General features: G+C 39.7%; 3 protein-coding genes across 4 annotated transcripts in view; 2 read left to right on the plus strand and 1 right to left on the minus strand.

Annotated features, from left to right (window-relative positions):
- Nucleotides 1–4,033: 4,033 nt before the first annotated feature.
- rab7a (RAB7a, member RAS oncogene family) lies at nt 4,034–12,220 on the plus strand. 2 transcript variants are annotated; one of them, XM_037678631.1, is made up of 6 exons: nt 4,034–4,313; nt 6,770–6,832; nt 6,941–7,067; nt 10,028–10,246; nt 10,582–10,710; nt 10,795–12,220. In XM_037678631.1, exons 2-6 carry the CDS (start codon nt 6,780–6,782, stop codon nt 10,888–10,890), a joined length of 624 nt encoding a protein of 207 aa, XP_037534559.1. In that variant the 5' UTR covers nt 4,034–4,313; nt 6,770–6,779; the 3' UTR covers nt 10,891–12,220. The 2 variants fall into 2 exon arrangements, with proteins under 2 accessions (XP_037534559.1, XP_037534560.1); XM_037678632.1 differs by having other exon boundaries at nt 4,034–4,305.
- A 100-nt stretch (nt 12,221–12,320) lies between these two features.
- On the minus strand, nt 12,321–18,682 carry hmces (5-hydroxymethylcytosine binding, ES cell specific). Its single transcript, XM_037679253.1, has 7 exons — nt 18,554–18,682; nt 18,212–18,407; nt 14,697–14,840; nt 13,267–13,491; nt 12,933–13,087; nt 12,662–12,854; nt 12,321–12,579 (listed from the first exon to the last, which is right to left on the minus strand). Exons 2-7 carry the CDS (start codon nt 18,398–18,400, stop codon nt 12,388–12,390), a joined length of 1,098 nt encoding a protein of 365 aa, XP_037535181.1. The 5' UTR covers nt 18,401–18,407; nt 18,554–18,682; the 3' UTR covers nt 12,321–12,387.
- Nucleotides 18,683–18,785: 103 nt separating this feature from the next.
- ttll3 (tubulin tyrosine ligase-like family, member 3) overlaps nt 18,786–22,304 on the plus strand; it is a 17,302-nt gene continuing 13,783 nt past the window's right edge. The window contains exons 1-2 of the mRNA XM_037679118.1: nt 18,786–18,793; nt 20,071–20,168. Coding sequence (XP_037535046.1) covers nt 18,786–18,793; nt 20,071–20,168 — 106 coding nt within the window. The remainder of the gene's footprint in view (nt 18,794–20,070; nt 20,169–22,304) is intronic.

A 22,304-nucleotide genomic window follows, 5' to 3' on the forward strand; every position in this document is an offset into this window, starting at 1 on the left:
TATAGACACAAGTCCATTGTCTGAGGCCATGAGAATATCATTAGTTGCTTTTACTAGTGCTGTTTCTGTGCTATGATGAGCTCTAAACCCTGACTGAAACTCTTCAAACAGATTATTTCTTTGTAGATGTTTACGCAACTGACCTGCAACTATTTTCTCTAGAATTTTTGAGATGAAAGTTAGATTAGATAAAGGTCTATAGTTGGCCTGAATTTCTGAATCAAGATTAGACTTCTTAAGTAAAGGTTTAATTACAGCAACCTTAAAGTGCTGTGGTACATAAACATCCATTAAAGACAAATTAAGTAGATCCAAAATGTGGACATTATTAGGTATAACAGTCTGGTTGGGATGGGATCTAGCAGACATGTGGATGGTTTGGATGACGTTATTATTTTTGACAATTCAGTGTATAAAAGTAAAAATAGCAAACGCATAGCTAAAAGCTAAAATTAGCAAAACCTTAGCTGAATGCTGTCATTCACAAACTGTAGCTTATAATTAAAATTAGCAAGACAATAGATAAAAGCTAAATTAGCAAAACCTTAGCCTAAATGCTAAAATGGAAAAACTGTAGCTAAAAGTCTAAATTAGCAAAATACAGCTGAAAGCTAAAACCAGTAAAACCTTAGCTGAATACTGAACGTAATAGCTAAAAATAGTAACTCCACATCCAAAGGGTAAAGTAGCAAAAAATGTAGCTGAGTGCTAAAGTATGCAAAATGTGGCTAAATCATCCATCCATCAATCCATTATCTTTACCCGCTTATTCCATTTTGGATCACGGGGGTCGCTGGTGCCCATGTCCAGCAATCACTGTGCGAGGGGCGGGGTACACCCTGGACGGGTCGCAAGTCCATCACAGGGCCACATAGAAACAAACAAACAAACATTCACTCTCTCACTCACACCTAGGGACAATTTAAAGTTACCAATCAGCCTAACATGCATGTTTTTGGTCTGGAGGAAACCGGAGCATCCGGAGAAAACCCACGCATGCACAGAGAGAACATGCAAACTCCACCCAGAAAGGCTCCTGGACCGGGGTTTGAACCAAGCACCAGCTCGCTGAGAGGCAGCAGCTCTACCAGTTGCGCCACCGTGCTGCCCTGTGGCTAAATCATGAATTAGCTAAACTATGTCTGAAAGCTAAAAACAGCAAAAGCATGGCTAAAAGCTAAAATTAGCAAAACCTTAGCTGAATGCTGACATTTCCAAAGTGTAGCTAACAGCTCGAAGTAACAAGATTAGAGCTAAAAGCTAAATTAGCAAAACCATAGCTGAATGCTAAAATTGTCAAACTGTAGCCAAAATGTTAAACCAGCAACACCATTGCTGCAAGCTGAAACAATCAAACCCATAGCGAAAAGATACATTTAGCATTACATTTAGCAAACAATAAAAAAGTTAAAATTGGCAAACGAATAGCTAAAAGATAGAATTAGCTGAACCCTTCCTGACCCTTCAAATTAGCAAACTGTAAATAACAGTTAAAATGATCGCAACCATAGCAAGAAGAAAAATCAAAGCTAAAAATCTAAATTAACCATACCTACAGTATATGCCAAAATGAGTAAAATTGCTGCAAAAATCTATAAATTTGCAAGACAGTAGCTAAAACTTAATGGGCTGAAAACATTTTATTTATTTATTTAGTTTTTCTTTCAGCTGATCCCTTCTTTAGGGGTCGCCACAGTGAACTAACTCGCACGAAGACTTGGTTGTGTCCATCCTGACACAACCACAGACCACCGAGCTACCCCTGAGTGGAGCAGAGAGCTGCCATCAAGGGTACCAGGTGGAGCAGATGGTGGGGGTTGGGGGCCTTACTCAGGGGCCCAGAGTGGGGCATGGAGAAAGGTGTGGGTGTTTCACCATTTCATCCATATTTTGATGTTGTTGGTGCAGAAAGCTGAACGGGCAACCTTCCGATCAAAGGCCCACCTCCCCTAACCTCTGCTCCACCACTCCCCTTAAGAATTTTTTTTAAAAATAAGAGTACAAAAATAAAGTGGGGCCAGTCACTTGTTGGCCATAAAGTCTTGATTTGCATTTATTGTGTTTTGGGGATTTTTTTCTGCTACTATTGCTAAATTTCAGACTAGCATGTTTATAAATGGCTGAGTTATAGCTACATAGTGTTGGTGGTCATTTTAAATTTTATATTAGCATTCGGTTTGTGTTGGGGATACAAAATTTGAGATCAATATGTTTTAAATTAGCTGGTTTATAGCTGCACTCATGCTGTATACAGCATGCGCTCTCAGGACATTATTACATGCAGTGTCCCCTCAGTGAGGACTGAACTAGGCAAAAGGGCCTTCTCCTACTCCGCTCCTGTTTCCTGGAATATCTTGAAAAAGATCTTAAGCTCTCGACCTGGACCTCTCTAAGCGGCTTTAATCTGTTAAGTTCCTGGGGAAAACCAACGCAGACATGTTCCTGTTTTTATTATTCTACACCACCTAACAAACTAGCTGTTTTTTTCGCTATACTTTTCCCTTTAATTATCCTTTTAATTACCATTTTATTTTCACATGTTATTTTTTTTTATTTTATTTGTATGCATCCTTTATGATTGTTCATTGTTGTCAGCACTCATTGTTAAAATTCAGGTCTCTCTTGTAAATGAGCCCCTGAGGCTCAGTGGGATTAACCTGTTTAAATAAAGGTTGAATGAATAAAAATCTGCGCACTACAGACTCATATTCGGGCTGCTGTTTAATATACCGTGTTATTTTACATTTGTGCTTAACGTATATCTTAGATCCTTGTATATTGTTCCTTTTTATACTTTGTATTTTTGATATTTTTGGGAGTAACTGGGACCTTGAGTACACAATTACTCATCTGGGGTAAAGATCACAACTACTCATCATTATGTACTCATCTGCTCACACAGACTCATGTTCGTGCTGCTGTTCGGCGCATTGTTTATTAATGCTATTAGTGCTTAGCATATTTTTAGTTAATGTTTTTCTTAGTTCATATCTTAGATCTTATTACTGTTTTTCTTTTACATTTTATTGTTGGATATAACTGTGACCCTGTGTATTAAATTTCGTTCCACCACATGTACCACATGCGATGTGAATGAAATAAAGAAACTTGAACCTTGAACTTAAGTTTGACTTGCTCTGTATAGGACGGTTATTCTCAAGTAAATTGAAATGTATACGGTATATTTTATAGGTAAGCTAAAACTTAAATACATTTTAAATAAACATTTGAAAAACTATTGGAAGATAAAGCCTGAAGAAATGAATGCCCTTAGCCTGACTGAAAGCAACCATGAAGGTAAACAAAATGAAATAAGCTGTCATGTGTGTTCATGGACTAGAAAACAATTACCTTGAAATACAGATGTTAGATATTTGTTTTGCTGTTTAGAAAAACAAAAGCTACAATTTATTAAAATGAGTGTAAAGCATAAATTAGTTTTATCAAGTCAATTAAATGTGATTTAGTCAATATCTCGTCACACTTTAAATACAAATAAATTAAATTCTTGCCAAAAGGCAAGACAGAAAACCTGACATCTTTGTAGAAAAATGAAAAATAATCAAATTTATTTAGGGGATTAAAAAAACATTTTGAGGTAACAATTTGCATAATATAACTTCCATAAAATTTACACACACAGACCGTGGAGAAAAAACAAAAGGCTAAAAAGACAACCTCTGAAAAAGAAGAATAAAATGGAGATAGAGTGCTTTGATTCTCTTTTGACAAGCAAAAAGGGACATAAAAAGGTGTTGCACAATCAGATATAAACATTTCAACAGTTGATGGTCGTGTTTGTAAAGCCTCTGAGGGTTGTATAAAATATATTCATAATTAAAATGCTGTTCAGTAGTACTGTACTTCTGTTTTCGGACTTTTTTGTTTGCTTGTTTGTTTGTTTGTTTTCGGATTATGAATTGGCAACACAGCCCATGATTCGGTCGGTATGAACGGGTGTTGCTATGCGACATACGGTCCCGCACAACAAGGCGTGGCCTGCGCGTGACGTCAGGCCCTAGCGAACACAGCTTGTTTTGGAGGAAGTGGACAGAGCTAGTTCAGTCAGCTGCTAGCAGTTAGCTTGACAGGAAAAGTGAGTGCTAAGGAGAAACTGATTGTTCTAGTAAATAATTTTACGTCAGGTGTGTTGTTTTCGACAGACGGCCTTAGCAGAGAGGCTAGCTATCAGGCAGCTAACCAGCTGTGGACATTTTGAGCGTGTACTTTTGTTCCGGGCAGACATTTGTTGGAGCTGTGTTAGCCTGTCAGCCATCCTGCGCCTTTTGCTCGGCACTATAAGAAGTAAAGAGGTAAAGGAAAAAACACGTTTTATTTTTATTTTTTTTATTATTATTATTCGAAGACACATCACAGAGGTTGGTTTATGATGACTAAAGCTGCGTTTTACTTCTACATATGCTAACCATATGCTGTCGTTATATAATTTCACAACATTGCTTAGCTTACGAAACGCATCTTAAAAGTAAAATTCATTACATAATTTGTTTTGTAATTCAAACTAGTTTATAATGTGAATGCTATTTTCAAGATGTATTTTTATATATGTAGCCAGGGTCAACAACAACAGTTTACTCTCTGTTGCTAACCTTTGTTAAAAATCTCTGATACTGTTCATCAGCAGAAACATTAAGTTGCAATCTGGCAGGTCGCATCGGTAGCTCTTTGTTTTCCCTTTCAGGCACTTGGTGTGCTAATCATGCCTGCCAAGTCATGGTTCCGTTCGTCTGTTTAAAGCCATGTGATCAGTCCCTGACACGGTGTCATGGGGTCCAGATTATGAGCCGCAGACAGATAGCTCTGTGTTAGTTTGGCTTCAGGCCGTGACTTCTTGAAGAGACTTCACAAGTTATGACCACAATTTTAACTCTGTAGCTCCTTTCAGTTTTTGCTGTCTCCTTACCTGATAGGAATAATAATTTTATCCCCAGCCGTAACAGAGTGTGAACTTTGTCCATTACAGCTTTATGAGGAGTTTATTATTGCGTAACACGCTAAGTCAAAAGTGCTTTGTGATGCCTTTTTGAGCTGGAACAATTGTGTTTGTTACAACTCTGAGATTTAAAAGCTATAGAGTGTATTACAATTGGAGGAGGAATAAAGGCAGCTTCCATTTCAAAGTGGATCAACCCAATTTGCTAAGGTGAACAGTCTGGCTGTTTGTGCTTTTATTTCTAAATCTACAAATAAAGGGTGGCATTCCTTGAAGGAATGCATATCACCCGCTGCCTCTCCGTCCAGAGTTTTAAACTCAGATCATTTGATGATTAGAAGGGAGGGCGTTGTAGCAGTTCTTTTTTTTTTAATCATTCAACCTTTTTTTTTTATCATTAAACCTTTATTTATACAGATTAATCCCATTGAGCCTCAGGGACTCATTTACAATAGAGACCTGTGTAAGGCCGTGGCACTTAAAAGAGAGATGTGAATCGACTAAGATATCCAAATATTTATAGGAATTGACAAACTCAATAGGGACACCGTTTGAGGATAAAATTGAAGGAAAAACTGCTGGGACTGACTTCCTGTTTGAAAATAACATCCCTTTGGTTTTGTCAGTGTTTAGGACAAATTTGAGACGAAACAAATCAGACTGGATGATGTCAAAAGCAGATTGCAAAAGCTGGAAAATCTGAGCAACTGTTTTAGCTCGACAATAAACAACTGTATCATCAGAGAGTCCGAGTTTCTTTATTAGTCATTCGTATATGTGGTGGAACTAAATTGTGTACACAGGGTCCCAGTTACATCCAACAATAAAATGTAAATGAAAAACAGTAATAAGATCTAAGATATGAACTAAGAAAAACGTTAACTAAAAATACGCTAAGCACTAATAGCATAGAAACATTACGCCGATCAGCAGCACGAACATGAGTCTGTGTGAGCAGATGAGCATGCATGAACACAGCAACATGATGTGATTTTTCACGCAAGATGTTAGGGAAGGTAAGATGTTAAGTGAGTCCAAATGCTTTTTGATTTGAGAGTTTATCAGTTTTTCTAGAACCTTGGCTAAAATGCAGAGTTTATAGACTGGTCGATAGTTGTTCAGTGAGGTGGGGTCACCTCTCTTCAGCATAGGTAGAATAAAGGCTGTTTTCCAAGCGTCTGGAATGGAGTTTTGGCTTATGGACAGATTAAAGATGTGGGACACCGGTACTTGGTCAAACCCTGTAAATGACGACATGTACAATCTCATGCAATATTGCAAGGAGTTGTTAGATTATTAGTGCTTCAAGTAGAGTTTGAGGAGGACTCTCAGCTACTACCACACCAAATTTCTGACAAAATTGACTGAGTTAGTCATTTTTGTGTTTGATTAGAAGTGGCGGCCATCTTGATTTGGATTAAGCCCTAATGGTAATCAGTCTGAAAGATTTTTGCAACATCTAACTGCAATCATTGAAAATTTAAGGCCTCATTAAGAAATGGCATCTACTCAGTTCTTTCCTGTATGCTGTTGCAGTTCCAGTCGCCCTGGCTGTGCCCAGACATCATTGTCTGTCAACTCATAATAGAATGCAGTGCAGCTTGTTGATTATTACTGTCAGTGGAAAAAGGCCTTGCACATTTCTCAAACAAGTCTTTTTCTTTAGAGTGTATTTTGAGTTATATAAAGCAACCGTTTTTGACACATCTATGAAACAGGTTGCAGCTGATGTTGACCAATATGACAAGGCAGCACCCAGTTAGTTGTGATCTGCTGATTTAATTTTGCATCCAGTTTAGCTTTTTGTTCTCTCAGCTGCAGGACAATGACATCAAGGAAGAAAGTACTTCTCAAAGTCATCATCCTTGGAGACTCTGGGTAAGTGCCGTAAAGACAAAAGGCCTGAGTGGCGACTCTATTTTTATTGTCATTATTGTTTTTCTCCAACCTGTGCTCATAATTGTCCTGGGATATTTGTTTTTGTAGCGTTGGAAAGACCTCATTAATGAACCAGTATGTGAATAAGAAGTTCAGCAACCAGTACAAAGCAACAATTGGAGCTGATTTCCTGACGAAAGAAGTTATGGTAGATGACAGGCTCGTCACAATGCAGGTGATCCTTTTTTTTCCTGAAATGCAGTTGTCTCATGAACATTAAACTAGGCCTGTCATGATAACAAATTTTGCTGGGCGATTAATTGTCTCAGGAATTATTGCGATAAACGATAATATCGTTTGAAATTTGACAATAATTAGTAATTGTTGTTAAATTTAAGAAGAAATGTTGGGTTAATTTTTGTGTGTAGTACCTTTTTTTGACCACTGGATGGCAGTACAAGACTGTTTGAACCAAGGGATGGATAGTGAGGGTGTGAACAGCGTGTCTCTTTAAGAAAAATGGGAGGGAGACCCCTTGACCTGACATGGGCTGTCTCTCCTTCCTGTTTTTCGGTTTTCAAAATGGCGGATGCTCGGTGTGATTAGAGCTCTTTAGCATAGCATTTTTCGCAAAAAGCTTTTAATAAAAAAATCAGAAAACAAGTTCTCAGCTTCTTTTTGCAAAGAAAAACAACTTTTTAGACAAAGGCACGGGTTTCAACAGTGAATTTTGGAGCTTCAACAAGACAGAGTTTTTTCCCCGAGGTCGACCTGTTAGCTTAGCTCGTAGTTTAGCTTCTCAGCTTAGCTGCTTTTAATGATCCAAAAATGCAATTTTGGACGGTTAACAGATTGTAAAGAGAAAGGGAGGGGTCAGTGAAGAGCACCGAAGTTGATCCTTTTGTCATCCAGTGTCTTCAGTAGAAAGAGAGAGACATGACGAAACGATAAAGCTGATAAATGAAAATGAGGTTGATAATTTTCATTTATCATGCGATTAATTGATAAAGTGTGTATTGTGACAGGCCTACATTAAACCCAGAACATCTGTGAACATTTGTTGTATTTTCATTTTAAAAAACAAGTATAATATTGTACTATCTCGTTCATCCAATTTGAACTGTAAACAGTGGTCTAATGGAAACATGTCAAACAAAAAAAAATGGTAGCTAATCTTCAAATATGACATCTAATTTTTGTTAAAATAATAAAAATCAATGTTTAATTTACTATATTTCATTTTGTATAAAGGGTAGTCAGGTTGAGACACAGTTGTCTCATTTGCAAGAGAGACTTGTTATACAAAAATAAAACCATGCAATCAATAAAATCAGTAGTCTACTGGGCTCAGACTTGATGCAGAATAAAAGACAAAGCAGAACTAAATATCATGTTGCAATGTAAAAGAAATGCAGCAACAAAAAAAAGTTAAAAGCTCACAGCTATCTTTGTCAGATTGTTTACACCAAACATGACTGGAGTGACATTTCAGTATAAACATGTTAAAATCCTTGTGGTTCACCATCTGAACCTTCACACCATTTTGTTTCTGCGTTGGTTTGTATTTAAGATCTTTGTGATTGACTGGTCACCATGGTGAACTGGTGTAAATAAGGCGGATAAGACAATAGAAAGAAAACACTTAAGGGAGTATTTCACTGGGATGAGACAGCTGGCAACCAGTTGGTGCAGAAGTTCTCTCAATGTTCACAGGGGTTGTTCATCTCCTCGCTTTAGTTACTGCAGCTTGTAGCTTGAACTTTGTGCAACAAATGTACTGTGTATAAAAATTTATAAAACAAATTTTCCCTCAAATAGTGACAGAATTGTCACGGGCCTCTCAAACTCGTCTCGGTTGTGCCTTGAAGCTTTGAACTGTTTTGAACTGAGCAGCTCTGTTTTGTCTGAAGAACACTGGAGTTGCATTTTGACACCTGCACGGGAACATTAACAGGAAACATGCCCAAGTCTTAAAAAACAGGCAGATGATAAATGATGATCAAATAATGATCGTTTACTTGGTTTTGCTTGTGTAAAAATCATTATTTGTTCTGGGAAGATGGAGGTAAATGAAAAGTTTTTACGTGTCATGTTTGGATAGCACCTCACTGGGCTGCAACTGTTGGAGACAAGTTGACAAGTCAAACTTGACTCAAAATTGTGAGAAAATACATAATTTTCCATTGCAGTCTGTCTTTTTGTCAACTTTGAGTATGTACGACAAAGTGACTGAGACATGCAACTGTATTTTGTTTGGACATTAAAAAAATGACAACCTAATTATACGTGTATGGCTCACAAAACATTAATTTCATACCCACCTGGCAGCTGGCCCACATTTATGATTTTATCTACATGGTCTCTTTTCACATTAAAATAGGCAGGTTTAGACTACCGTACTTTGATGACTATAACTCAAGAGACCAGTTTTGTTTGGCATCAATACATCCATCCATTATCTTTTACCCACTTCTTCCTTTTTGGGTCACAGGTGCCCATATCCAGTAATCTCTGTGCGAGAGGTGGGGGACATGCTGGACAGGTCTCCAGTCCATCACAGAGACACTTTAGAGACAAACAACCATTCACTGTCTCACTCACACCTAGGGACAATTTAGTCATCAGCCTAACATGCATGTTTTTGGTCTGTGGGAGGAAACTGGAGTACCCACAGAAAACCCACGCATGCACGGAGAGAACATACAAACTCCACCCACAATGGCCCCTCGGCCAGGATTCGATCCATTGACCTTCTTGCTGAGAGGCGGCAGCTCTACCAACTGTGCCACCGTGCAGCTCGCATTAATACACAAACAAGGCAAATTGTGATTTATGTTTTTTATACGGGATCTATGTGGTCCTCTTGTTCCCCTTAAAAGTGCTGTTCCCTTCTCTGTTGAATAGAAATGTCCTGCAGAGGTACATGTGTCGTTTGAATATTTGTTTGAGCAAGGTCTTTGTGGTTCAGGCACTTTGTCTTTGGCCAGACTTAAGATGGGATTTAAAAAGAGGGAGCAGAAGGGTCTGTCACTGCTGGCTCCACATCAGCTTTGTGTTAATAAACTCTAATGATCAAGACAAATATAAATCATACAGAAAAACAAATACTGAATACACGTCAGCAGTCAAGTTATTGTCTTGAATCAAATGGACAGCGTCCGTCTTGCAGCTGATTCCTTTAACGTTCTGTTACAGATCTGGGACACAGCAGGTCAAGAGAGGTTCCAGTCCTTAGGCGTCGCTTTCTACCGTGGAGCAGACTGCTGTGTTCTGGTCTTCGATGTCACCGCACCCAACACCTTCAAGACCTTAGACAGCTGGAGGGACGAGTTCTTGATCCAGGCGAGCCCCCGAGATCCAGAGAATTTCCCCTTCGTGGTGCTGGGCAACAAGATCGACTTGGAGAACAGACAGGTTGATGCCTTTGTCTAATTTAAGTTCTTTGTGGGTGTCAGTTGTCTCTTGTTTTATCTCGCAAAAATGTGTTTAGAGTCAGAGTCAAGAGATTCTTTGTCGTTTGCAAAAACAAAATTATGTAAACAGGGTCCCAGTTACATCCAACAATAAAATGTAAAAGCAAAACAACAATAACGTAAGATATGAACTAAGAAAAACATCAACTAAAAATGCACTAAGCACTAATAGCATAAAAACATTACGTAATGTAGTTATTAAAAATGTGTTAAATAAAAAGACATAATCATGCGCTTCGTGTTCTTACTGTTGACATCAGCTGTTTTGTCTGTCAGGTGACAACCAAACGATCACAGGCTTGGTGTCAGAGCAAGAACAACATCCCATATTTTGAAACCAGCGCTAAGGAGGCGATCAACGTGGAGCAGGCCTTCCAGACTATTGCACGCAATGCTCTTAAACAGGTAAAGGAAAACCAGCCAGCAGGCATTCTGACTCCAGATTATTTAAATATCATTTTTCTCACGGTGGCTTCTGTCTGATCCCAGGAGACTGAAGTGGAGTTGTACAACGAGTTCCCTGAGCCAATAAAGCTGGACAGGAACGAGCGAGCCAAGCCGTCTGCAGAAACCTGCAGCTGCTGAGGACTCTGAAGGTCATCGGCAGGTCATCTCCATCACCCTGTCTTGCCTTGTCTATATACCCCCTGTCCCATGGCCAACTGTTATGCCCTGATGCCCACCAAAAGAGCAGCATCCCACTCATAGTACATTACTACACGTGCTGCAGCCACTTCTTTATGTAAACAAAACACACATTTTCTATATAATACGAGTCTCCTAGCCCAAAGAATACCTTAAGAAAACATGACATTTACTTGTTTAATGCTTGTTACTTCCCAGTGTTTCTCCCTCAGTCCTTCATGGTGATTTGTTTATTTCATGTTCAGTTCCACATTTATCGCTGCTTTCAGTCCTGAATTTTATTTTGATACTTTATGTGGAGAATTGAAACATTACATCTATGTGTATTTGAAGGTTTTGATTTAGGTTAGACAATTTATTTTTTAAATTCTGAGTTATTTGTGGTGGTTGTTTCCTGTTTTTGGCAGCCCGTCACTGCTGCATGAACAAGGAAACCCTGCCGGCCAATATTCATTTGTGTTGTGGCTTAAATTACCATCACTCTTGAAACCAACTTGTTACCATGGTTTCACATAAGCCTCGTAAGAAGAAAAGGTTATTTCATCGGGGAGTTGTGTGTGTATGGGTGTTTGTGTGCGTGTGACAGAATTTGCACAAGTAGATTACAATAATATGCTGGTTCTTATTGATTGGCCCCCAAAAAAAGATACAGTGCAACAAGTTCATCAAACGTGTTTTTCACTTTTTTTTTTTAATATCAAACTGAACTAAAATTTGTGGAGACAACTCATTTTGAGCCACAGTATTTGGTGTGATTATTGTTCAGGTTGAGACCCAGCTCCGTGATGTCAGTCGTTCCTTCAGGAACTATGGTTCTTCTTGTAATCTATTACAGGTCAATCAGCCTCCGATCAGGGAATGAATCAAATCAAAGAGTGTATCAATCTGCCTGACAGACATTGAGATTATTTCAAATCTCCTTTGCTTTTATCTCGTTTTTGTTTCCTGTCAACTATTGCAAGAATTTGTACATTTGCATACGTCTCGTGTTGTAAATCTCCCATGTTTGACTCTACCAGCTGTGTGTGCTGAGAAACCATTGAAGTGCTTGGTATTTCTTTTAACCAATCAGATCTTTAACTGCCTGTTTGTATTATGTTAAAACTTAGCAAACATACTGTAACTCTGAAAGTTGGAAAATGTGGGGGAGTATCTGGCATTCATTATTATTATTACATATTAATATGATAAATGCACATCAGCATTGGTTCAAAATGTCTTTGTGTTTCGAGTAATAAAGATAATAAAAATCTTGACTTAAACATGCAAACTTTTAATGTATTTATTTGTCTGTTTTGAACAGTGGCAATTCCTTATAAATGTAAAAAGTACAAAAATAAGTACAAATTTTTCAACACATATGAAAACAGTTGAAGTAGAAAAAAACGAGTCCTGAATATCTTAATCTGCTGCATTTCCAGAGTCAGTTCTTTAGCTTCACTTGGTTCTGGGTTTCTTGCTGGAGCCCTGAAGCCACAGCTGCAGGGCTCCTCTAGACTTGCGGGGCGTCTCTGCCTTGCTCTCTGGCTCTTCTTTGCTCTCTTTCATGCACGACTCTTTCCTCTTTAAAGAGCCACTGCTAGACAGCCAGCTCATCATCATCTTGCTGCTTGCTGAGGGTTTGGGCTCCTGTAAATCAAACTTCATGTGTCAGATGTTTCAGCCGTTCAAAGTTAGATTTTCTAAACCCAGTTTGTGAAATCCTCCGTACCTTTGTCCTGTTGAGATCCACTGGCTGCAGGCACTCGGGGGAGTTGTTGCGAGAGTTGTTGACGAGAGAAGACACTGGGTGAAAAGTCAAAATGTTTTTCGACTGCAGCAGCTTCAAGGCATCTAGAGACTTCACCTCCCCAAAGTCTAGCCACCTTCTCACTTCTTCTTCTCCATCCAGGATCGCAGGCATTCTGAAACCGTCAAGCGATTTCTGAGGTTGCACAGACTGAGAGGGAAGAGAAACGAGCTTTCTTATCAGCTGTTCATACCGATCGTGGATGTTTTCAAGATTTGGAGACGCGTCCACGGTGATAACGCTGTACGAGTACAGAGGCTCTCCACCAGCAGGTGGTGTCCAGCAGTCAAACACTCCAGCCATAGTCAGCAACCTCCATCCAGTCCACTCAGCTGGTGCTTCTCCATCCTTACCAACGTAAAAAGATCAGGAACGCTTAGTTTCAATACTGACAGTTAACAGTTCTTTGACTGACACGTCAAACTTTCATGTATAAATGTGCATGAAATTTATGTTAAAAGAACATTAGTTCACTTTTTTTCACAGTTTGTTTTCATAAAAGAAAATGTTGCTATAAAAGAGTCAACCTCTGATAAACCAGGAGAGGTCTCCCCTGGAGGGTGGAACATTCCTGATTTCTCTTTATTGCAAACTGGAGACGTGGGCTCTTCCTGATCCTCCTTTTTGACCAGGCTGGGCCCCTTGGCCTGCGGGAAATAGATGAAGAACGGCTGCTTCTCTTTTTCCCTCCTCTGCCACTCATAAAACCCATCAGCCAGGATGACACAGCGCTGTCCCTTCAGCAGGGGATCCTTAAAAAATAACATGCAAAATATTTGAGCTCTTGCACAGTTAATGAAAAACTTGAGCACAGAACAGATGTCCTGATGCTCAATAATCCAGGTAGATGAATGTAACAAGGTTGAGTCAGGTCCTCTGGACAGATTCTTTGTTGAAACGTTTTGTCTTTTATCCAAAAGACTTCTTCAGTCTGAAACACTGCTACAAACTCAGCACCTTCTCATAGTGGATCCACCAGTTTGCTGGTTACATTCAGAACTAACTGTTCAGATGTAAAGGAGGACCATCAGCTGACCATCACGACTGATTGATAGTGTCCTAACAATTGGTTGCTAGTGCTCTGGTGGCCGCTTGCTATTCAGAGGGCTGAGCGATACTTGAAATGACAGCACTGTAAGAGGGGCACAGTTTAGGAAGTGGCCATCAGGGCACTAATGATCAATCGTTAGGCTGATGGTCCTCCTTTTGCATGTGAACAGCTAGTTTTGTCTGTCACCAGCAAACTGGTGGATCCACTATGAGAAGGTGCTCCTTATAAGACTGGAGGTCCCTGATGTACTCCATCCAAAGTGACAAAATCTGCTCTCATCGTCACGGTTGCGTGATGAAAATGGCATCATTTTGTTCTCAGAGCAGCTTCGCCTGTCCCTTTTCAACACAAGGCCCCGGCCCAACGTTTTCTCACAGGCGTATGCACCAAGTATTGTGTGATTGGTCAGGTGTGTTCGTCAATGTGGAAATGCACTCAGATTTACAGCTGTAAGACTCTTCAAACACACTCTATTAGTCAAATGGCCAAAAGCTCCTGGATGGAGATCGTGCAGACATTGTGTACGGAGGAGTCTGTCTGCTGAAAAGTGTAGCGCTCTCCATGATAGATTTGTGGTCAAACAGCAGATGTAGGGACGGAGTGGAGACTCTGGCAGGAAGAAACCAGTGTGGTGACGTATACTTCAGTGGGAGGGGTTTCCCAGGAGCTCTACACCTGTGTCTCGCGGACTATGAAAGGTGTGTGTGAAAATGAACGTCCTACAACCACGTGGCTGCACGTTGACTGTTTGGCTGATGGCGTACGTTGGGCCCTTGAGTTTGTTGCAGCTCCTCAGACTGGAGAAGTCTTTTGGATAAAAGACGAAACGTTTCAACACAGAATAATCCGTCCAGAGGATCTGATTCAACCTTGTTAGATCAGATGGGTCTCTACAAACGTGTGCACCTTGTACGACTTCTTCTGGAGTATATTCTCACTGCGGCAATTACTAGTGTTGTACTGCATCTTGCTCGGGTCGTTCTCCTTGAACCACGCAGGTATCAGACCCCAACGCATGGAGGCCAAAACACATTCATCCACAGGAGCATTCTGAGGAAACATTCAAAGCACATTTACACGATGTAAAACTAACCAAAAGTACGGGCCAATTAAAAACAATTAAAGCTATGTTTTAATGTTGCTGAGAAAACCCACACATGCAAGGAGAACATGCAAACTCCACCCAGAAGGGTCCCCAGACCAGGATTTGAACCAGGGTAGCCGGCTCACTGAGAGGCAGCAGCTCTACCAACTGCGCCACCATGTTTAATCCAGTGCAACACAATCTCCATTTGTTAGTAAATGTAAAGGGCCAATTGGGGGGAAACAAAACAGAAATAAATCTATAAAACTAAAAAAGTTGCTAAGGAAGCCATCAGGCTGCATGAATTGTCCACGTCAATAAAATGAAAAAAGGCCTAGCATCTCTTGAAGGACTGTTGAATTAAAGCTGTTCTGGTCACATCTTGTAACTGTTTAATGTGAGTCAAGCAATATTATGTGATCTGACTAGATGTGATGAGCTCATTGAGTTTAGATTTTAGGCTTACATTTAATGTATATTCAATGATTATTTCCTGGGATTTTGCTAAATTCTGTCCAGTGGTTCATGAAATATGTCGCTAACAGACAAACAGGGTTGATGCCAACACTTAATGGCAAAGTTTAACGCAGTAATATAGTGCATAGGTAGTGCTTAAAGTACGTGTAGGGTATTACGGTCAGCTGCTACCACACCATATTTTTCATCAATATCTGTAAAGCAAAGTTATAGCCATTGTGTTGGCAGCCATCTTAACTCCAGAAGTTAATCAGATGTTGAGGTATATCCAATGATTGTAATTTCATTTCTTCAGGTGGCTACACACGGCTGTGCTCAAAAGTTTACATATACTGGTAGAATTTGTGATCATTTTTCAGAGAATATGAATGATAAAAGGTTTTCTTTCACTCATGGTTAGTGGTTGGGTGAAGCCATTTATTATCCAATAATTGTGTTTTCCTTTTTTGCATCATAATGACAACAGAAAATACCCGAATGACCCTGATCAAAACTTTACATACAGATTTTAATACCGTGTATTGCCTCCTGTAGCATCAACGACAGCTCCAAGTCTTTTGTGATTGTTGTGGATGAAACACTTTATTTTCTCACACGGTACAGATGCCCATTGTTCTTGGCGAAATGTCACCTGTTCCTGTAGATTCTTGGGCTGTCTTGCATGAACTGCACGTTTGAGATCTACCCAAAGTGACTCAAAGATATTGAGGTCAGGAGACTGAGATGGCCATTCCAGAACCTTCCCCTTTTCCTGCTGTAGCCATTGACATGCTGACTTGGCCTTATTGTGTTTTGGATCATTGTCATGTTGGAATATCCAAGAGTGTTCCCTGCGCAGCTTCCGAGCCGATGAGTGCAGATTATCCTCCAGTATTTTCTGATAACATGCTGCATTCATCTTGCCATCAATTCTGGCCAAGTTCCCTGTCTGTTTAGCCCCACACCCACCAAACATCAGCGATCCACCTCTGTGTTTCACAGTAGGGATGGTGTACCGTTCATCATGGGCATTGTTGACTCCTCTCAAAATTTTGGTTGTGGCCAAAAAGTTGTTTTGGTCCCATTACTCCACTGACTTTGTTCCAGAAGTTTTGAAGCTCGTCTCACTTGAGCTGTTTGGCATATTGTGAACAGGCTGCTTTGTGACATTGGCGCTAGGCCTGTCACGATAACAACTTTTGCTGGGCGATTTATTTTCTCAGAAATTATTGCGATAAACGATAATATTGTTTGAAATTTGACAATGATTAGTAATTATCAAATTTAAGAAGAAATGTTGGTTAATTTTTGTGTGTAGTACTTTTTTTGACCACCTGATGGCAGTATAAGACCGTTTGAACAGAAGGATGGATAGTGAGGGAGCGAGCAGCGTATCTCTTTAGGAAAAATGGGAGGGAGGCTCATTGATGTGACATGGGCTGTCTCTCCTTCCTTTTTTTCGGTTCTCAAAATAGCGGACGCTCGGTGTGGTTTGAGCTGTTTAGCATAGCATTTTTCACACAAAGCTTTTAATAAAAGAAAAAAATCAGTAAACAAGTTCTCAGCTTCTTTTTGCAGAGAAAAACAATGTTTTAGATGAAGGCACGGGTTTCAACTGTGAATTTTGGAGCTTTGACAAGATGGAGGTTTTTTCCAGAGGTCGGCCTGTTAGCTTAGTTTCTCAGCTTAGCTGCTTTTAATGATCCAAAAACGTAATTTTGGACAGTTAAAATGGATTTTAAAGAGAAAGGGAGGAGTCAGTGAAGAGCACCTTTTGTCATCCAGTGTCTTCAGTAGAAAGAGACACAAAGAAACGATAAAAGCTGATAAATGAAAATGATGTTGATAATTTTCATTTATCGTGCGATCAATTGATTTATTGTTTATCGTGACAGGCCTAATTGGCGCAGAAACGGTTTTCTTCTGGCAACTCGACCATGCAGCCCATTTTTGAAGTGCCTCCTTATTGCACATCCTGGAACATTCACACCACTTTTTCCTCAGAGTCCTGTATGTCAGCTGAAGTTATTTGTGGGTTTTTCTTTGCATTCCAAACAAATTTCCTGGTATTTGTGGCTTTTGTTGGTCTACCTGACCATGTATTGGTCACCTGTAGTAGCCATACACCTGTATGTTAGGCTTCTCTCTTGTGGAACCCACTTTCAATTTCTGTCCGTGAGCATTGTTCAGTTTTAAGACTGGGCTTAAGACTTTCCTTTTTGATAAATCCTATAGTTAGTGTTGGATTGTTATGCTGCTATAGACTTAGACTACTAAGAGGATAAATTGACCTCATTTCTTAAAATGAATTGTTACAAATAGTTTGCATTTGAAACTATTTCTTTCTTAACATGTGATTCTTGACCTGCCATTGTGTATCTGTTCCTCTCAAACCCAGCAGGTTGAAGCAGATGGCCACTTGTCCTGAGCCTGGTTCTGCTGGAGGTTTCTTCCCCATCAGGGAGTTTTTCCTTCCCACTGTCGCCTTTATGCTTGCTCAAGATGAGCCTCTGCAATGAAGATAAACTCCAAGCAGTCTGCTCCTCAGATAATATTGTTAAATTACTTTTTATATATATTTCTGTTCAGTGCCAAGATGACTTCTGTTGTGACTTGGCGCTATATAAACAAAATATGAATCAAGCCAAAACTTCCAGGGTATGTAAATTATTGAGTGTCATTTGGTATTTTCTGTTGTCATTAACACAATTGTTTGATAAATAGCTTCACTCAACCACTAACCATGAGTGAAAGAAAACTTTCTGTGTTCCCATTTTGGACTTGTGCAGACTCAAATGTTTTTAGACTGCAGCAGAAACTGGCTGAAGACCATCATCACGTTAAACACATCTATCAGGCGCATTTGATCAACTCAAGCGACCTTTACGAAATGCCTGTGCGACAGCAGAACCGGACTCGTGGACTGCGGGCTCTTGTTGTAGGAGGGTCGGTATTTGTCTGCGTCCCCGTCCCTCCAGCGGGGCTGTCTCCGCCGTCCGCTCCGGTCCCTGTAGGAGCAGGCTCGACTTACTTCGTCCGGAGCAAGAGTGCACGCAGTTCGTCCGCACATGTCAGAGCTGAAACAAACACACTGCGGTTCAACACAGGTTAGGGTAAACATGTCAACTTTAGCGTGTTAGCTTGACTTGCTCGAGCCAAAAACATATCCCGACTGTAAATAAATTTTAACTTTAGAACAGTGCTCGACTAATACTCGACGTACCAGTTTGTCAGTGTTTGACATATATCAGAAGGAGAAGCGTCTTGTATTATTTGTGTTGAAAATAGTGCACGTAATTTGAATCTAGTGCGGATTTCTGCCAAGGCAGGACGTCTGAAATTACTATTTGGTCTACCCCATTTACTCGACGGCGCATGTAATGGTGCAGACACTTTTTTTTGACGTAGACGAGAAAAACTAGTCTCTCGCGCTGTTCGTCAATTCCAGCTGGGTCATGCGCCGGTAAGGAGTGGATTCACACCCCGTCCTGCAGCAAAGATGGCGGCTCCCTACAAGGGGCGTTTCCGACTTGACTGACGATTTTTTTTTTTTAAAGCAATGCTGGTTAAATAAGATTTTAATATTTACAAATGAAAACATGTGATAGTTGTTTAGACAGAAGTTAAAGAATATTCAGACATTTACAAAATACAAAATATAGAAAACTAAAATATGCTTAGGCCTAAAAACATTTAGTAATTTGGAGACTAGTCTGTGTTAGCAAAATATGCCATAAACCACTGTATAAAGTTGCATGATGTATACCTGAATGGGTTAAAATTTTGGAGTAAATCTCACTCAAGATGGCCGCCACAGCTACCAACTGTGGGAAAAAAAAAAAACCAAAACAAAACTTGGCAATAACAGTCAATTTTACAGACACCGAGTTAAAATTTGATGTGGTGGTAACTGAGAATCATTCACAACACTCAACCTGTGAAATTTAGTTGTTGCTTTTCATTATTTGCCTTGGTTTGTTTGTAAATTGTTCATAATTAAACAAAAAAGAAGAAGAAAAGATCAAATAAAAACATGCCGAGCGTGCGCACGACGTCATCATCAAGGTTTGACCACCTTAAAAGATGGCGGGCGACATGTTTTCCCTCCAGGCCTTGTTGTGTCCGTGAGCAGCCGTTATGGAGGTAACCATGGCAACAATAAACAAGCTAACTGTCAGTGGCACTGTGGGCTCCTGAAACTACCGGTGAAAGTGTTGAAACTCTTGAGGACTTCAGCAGGTGAGAATAAGACCTCTCTGTTTGCTGCGACACATCACCATGATGACAGTGGTCGGTGCACATTTTTACGCATTAATGTTTTTTTTCAAATGTAGGAGCCCGTTGTTTGTATTAAACAGACTAAAAGTCAACTCATATAGCTTGACTTGTTGAGTTCTTAATATCAAACGTTTATTAAACGTTGGAGTATTAATTTAATTGCTGGCTTAGATTTCCAGTTCTGTTTTGTTAAACCAGTAACAATCACAGTTCCTGGTGTGGGGTGATATAAACAAAGCTATATACAACAATGATATAAACAAAGCTACCTGACCCACTAATATAACGCAGCTAAGAGACTCATCAACTGGACCAGTTAGGGACCAACAACGGTTAAAAATATCAACCTGTAAAAAGGATTTGTATTTAACTCGTTCACCCTTTTACTTGTTTGTGTTTGTGTATTTAGCAGCTCTGTCTAACCAAACTGAATAAACAACAACAAACATAGTCCTGCTGTAGAATAAGTGTTCATGTGAACATGGAGGCTGCAGGGTCAGCTCATCCTGTCCACCTGAGCCAGGATGGACGCCAGCCAAGCCGAGCACCACATCTTGACAGTACGTGAACATACTCAGCATCTGGCAAATATACTGCTATATATATATATATATATATATATATATATATATATATATATATATGACAAATATACTTTTTTTAATCCAGTGGGTGACTTCATCGTCATCAGTAATAATAAGTCATCATCTTCTCCAAGATTTATAGTCTTGTAACTCAGACACATTTTACATTTTTAACCAAAAAAAAAAGTTCTAGAATTGCGCCGCTCAAGATGGCTGCATGTTGGAGCAGCTCTGTTACTTTCATTCTGAGATTTTGCTTTTGGAAACTTTAATTCCTCTTTTTCTGGATGTAAATCACATTTTTGGATGATTGTTTCCTCTGGTATCGGATGCTGTGCAGCTGGAAGGATTTTTACTGAAACTTTTTTAGTTTTGGACGTTTGTTATGATGCGTAACCATGGCAACAAGGCAGTTTTCTACAACCAACAGCAGCTGATTAACATCTCAAAAGCTCAAATAATATCTCAACTACAGCCCCAAATCTCAAATGAGTTGAAAAGGAAGTTCTGTGGACGCATTCTCATCTACCTGCCAGCTGTGCTGGAGTGCCTGACCACTGAGATCCTGGAACTAGCAGGAAACATGGCTCATGACAGTGGAAGGACAGGATTGTCCCTCAGTACATACAGTTAGTTGGCTGTCCGCAGTGACGAGGAGCTCGGCAGACTACTGGGAGGAGTGGCCATCGCTCTGGGAGGAGTTCTGCCGGACATTCGGGCGGTCCTACAGCCCGGGGGAACGGAGAGGCCAGACGAGTCTGGGTGGACGGATCGGACAGCGTCTGCAGCCAGTTTCTTAGGATCCACTGTGGGACAGACCTTTACAAGAGATCCTTCCTGCCTACAGCCATCAGCATCTATAACATCTCTTAATGAAACAAGGATAACGAGTTACAACAACAAATAATTTTCCTTTGGAATTAATAAAGTATTTTTGAAATTGAATTGAATTGAATTGAAAACAAGAAACACACATGGTCAAATATTCATATATAAAAAAACTGAAAAGAGAGTAATTCTTTTTATTTTTGGTTTGTATTGTTCTGGGGTTATTTTTGAAGTGTTACAATTACACAGTGTCACACCTCCTAACAACTTGACCCTTGCATGTGTAGCGATAGCATCAAGGATGCTGAATTAATCATGGCGTCAGAAGCAGGACACAAGGTAAAATGCTTGGATGCAGAAAACCACAAAAGTTACATTCACTTCACCACTTGCTCTCGCCGAGATCAGATGCTTCTCCCCTCCCTCTCTGCTTTGCACTCTGTCTGTCTGTGAAACTGCTTGTGAGCCTCTCTTGCATATCCTCCGAACCATAATTATGGACTTGTTTTGATCAGTTGGTCCCTCAACTCAATTTACAACATTTCTTCGAAGAGAAGACAGGCTTTAGGCGAGTCGAATTGCCCTGTTGGCACGCATGCAGCTGGATATCTCATCAACTGGAAGACTTGATGATGTGTCTATCGCTGCTGCCATCTGTGGATTTTAAGGACACATTTAATTTTTATTTTTTTCCCCTTGTCCTGTCCGACATTGTGACACTTAGAATTATTGTCTGAGTGTCAAAGTGATGCCCAACAGATTTACTTTCACAAGCAGAGCATTATGGCTGGCCTTAATGCTCCACTTGATATATAAATTAAATTTTATTAGAATATGCTTTGGGTTTGTTTCAGATGTAATGGACACGGGGACGGAAAACAAAGAAGATAACAAAGCAGAAAAGTGAGAGAAGAGATAAAATGTAAAGAAGGAGATAGGAATAAAGGAGAGAGGATAAAGAGAACACAAATCAACATCATTGAAGTATGCCTCTAGACCTGCGGAAAGAGAAAATAAAACAATAAACGACAAATCCAAGAAACCACAACAACAAACAACTTATATAATGATAGTTATAACATCATTAGAAAGTATTTTATACAGTACATGTTAATACAATATATAAATTCAAAAAGCGTTCAATACAAAAACAACTGGATTTTATTTGTAACAGAAGACGTTTCGCTCCTCATCCGAGGAGCTTTCTCAATTCAAAGAGAAAGCTCCTCCTCAAAGAGGGAAAAAATAACTACACTACTGAGCGACAGCAACACCTACGAGACT

This window comes from Nematolebias whitei, chromosome 7, assembly GCF_014905685.2.
Source record: "Nematolebias whitei isolate Nwh7 chromosome 7, NemWhi1, whole genome shotgun sequence".
Lineage (NCBI taxonomy): Eukaryota > Metazoa > Chordata > Actinopteri > Cyprinodontiformes > Rivulidae > Nematolebias > Nematolebias whitei.

What these genes read in the sequence shown, in the direction of transcription:
- rab7a (XM_037678631.1), top strand. Translation starts at nt 6,780, where the DNA reads ATGACATCAAGGAAGAAAGTACTTCTCAAAGTCATCATCCTTGGAGAC. An exon ending in ATCATCCTTGGAGACTCTGG is followed by an intron (nt 6,833 to 6,940) that starts GTAAGTGCCGTA and finishes TTGTTTTTGTAG; the next exon opens with CGTTGGAAAGACCTCATTAA. An exon ending in CACGCAATGCTCTTAAACAG is followed by an intron (nt 10,711 to 10,794) that starts GTAAAGGAAAAC and finishes GTCTGATCCCAG; the next exon opens with GAGACTGAAGTGGAGTTGTA.
- hmces (XM_037679253.1), bottom strand. Translation starts at nt 18,400, where the DNA reads ATGTGCGGACGAACTGCGTGCACTCTTGCTCCGGACGAAGTAAGTCGA. An exon ending in CGCACAGGCATTTCGTAAAG is followed by an intron (nt 14,841 to 18,211) that starts GTCGCTTGAGTT and finishes ATGTTTCCTCAG; the next exon opens with AATGCTCCTGTGGATGAATG. An exon ending in TCCAGAAGAAGTCGTACAAG is followed by an intron (nt 13,492 to 14,696) that starts GTGCACACGTTT and finishes TTATTTTTTAAG; the next exon opens with GATCCCCTGCTGAAGGGACA.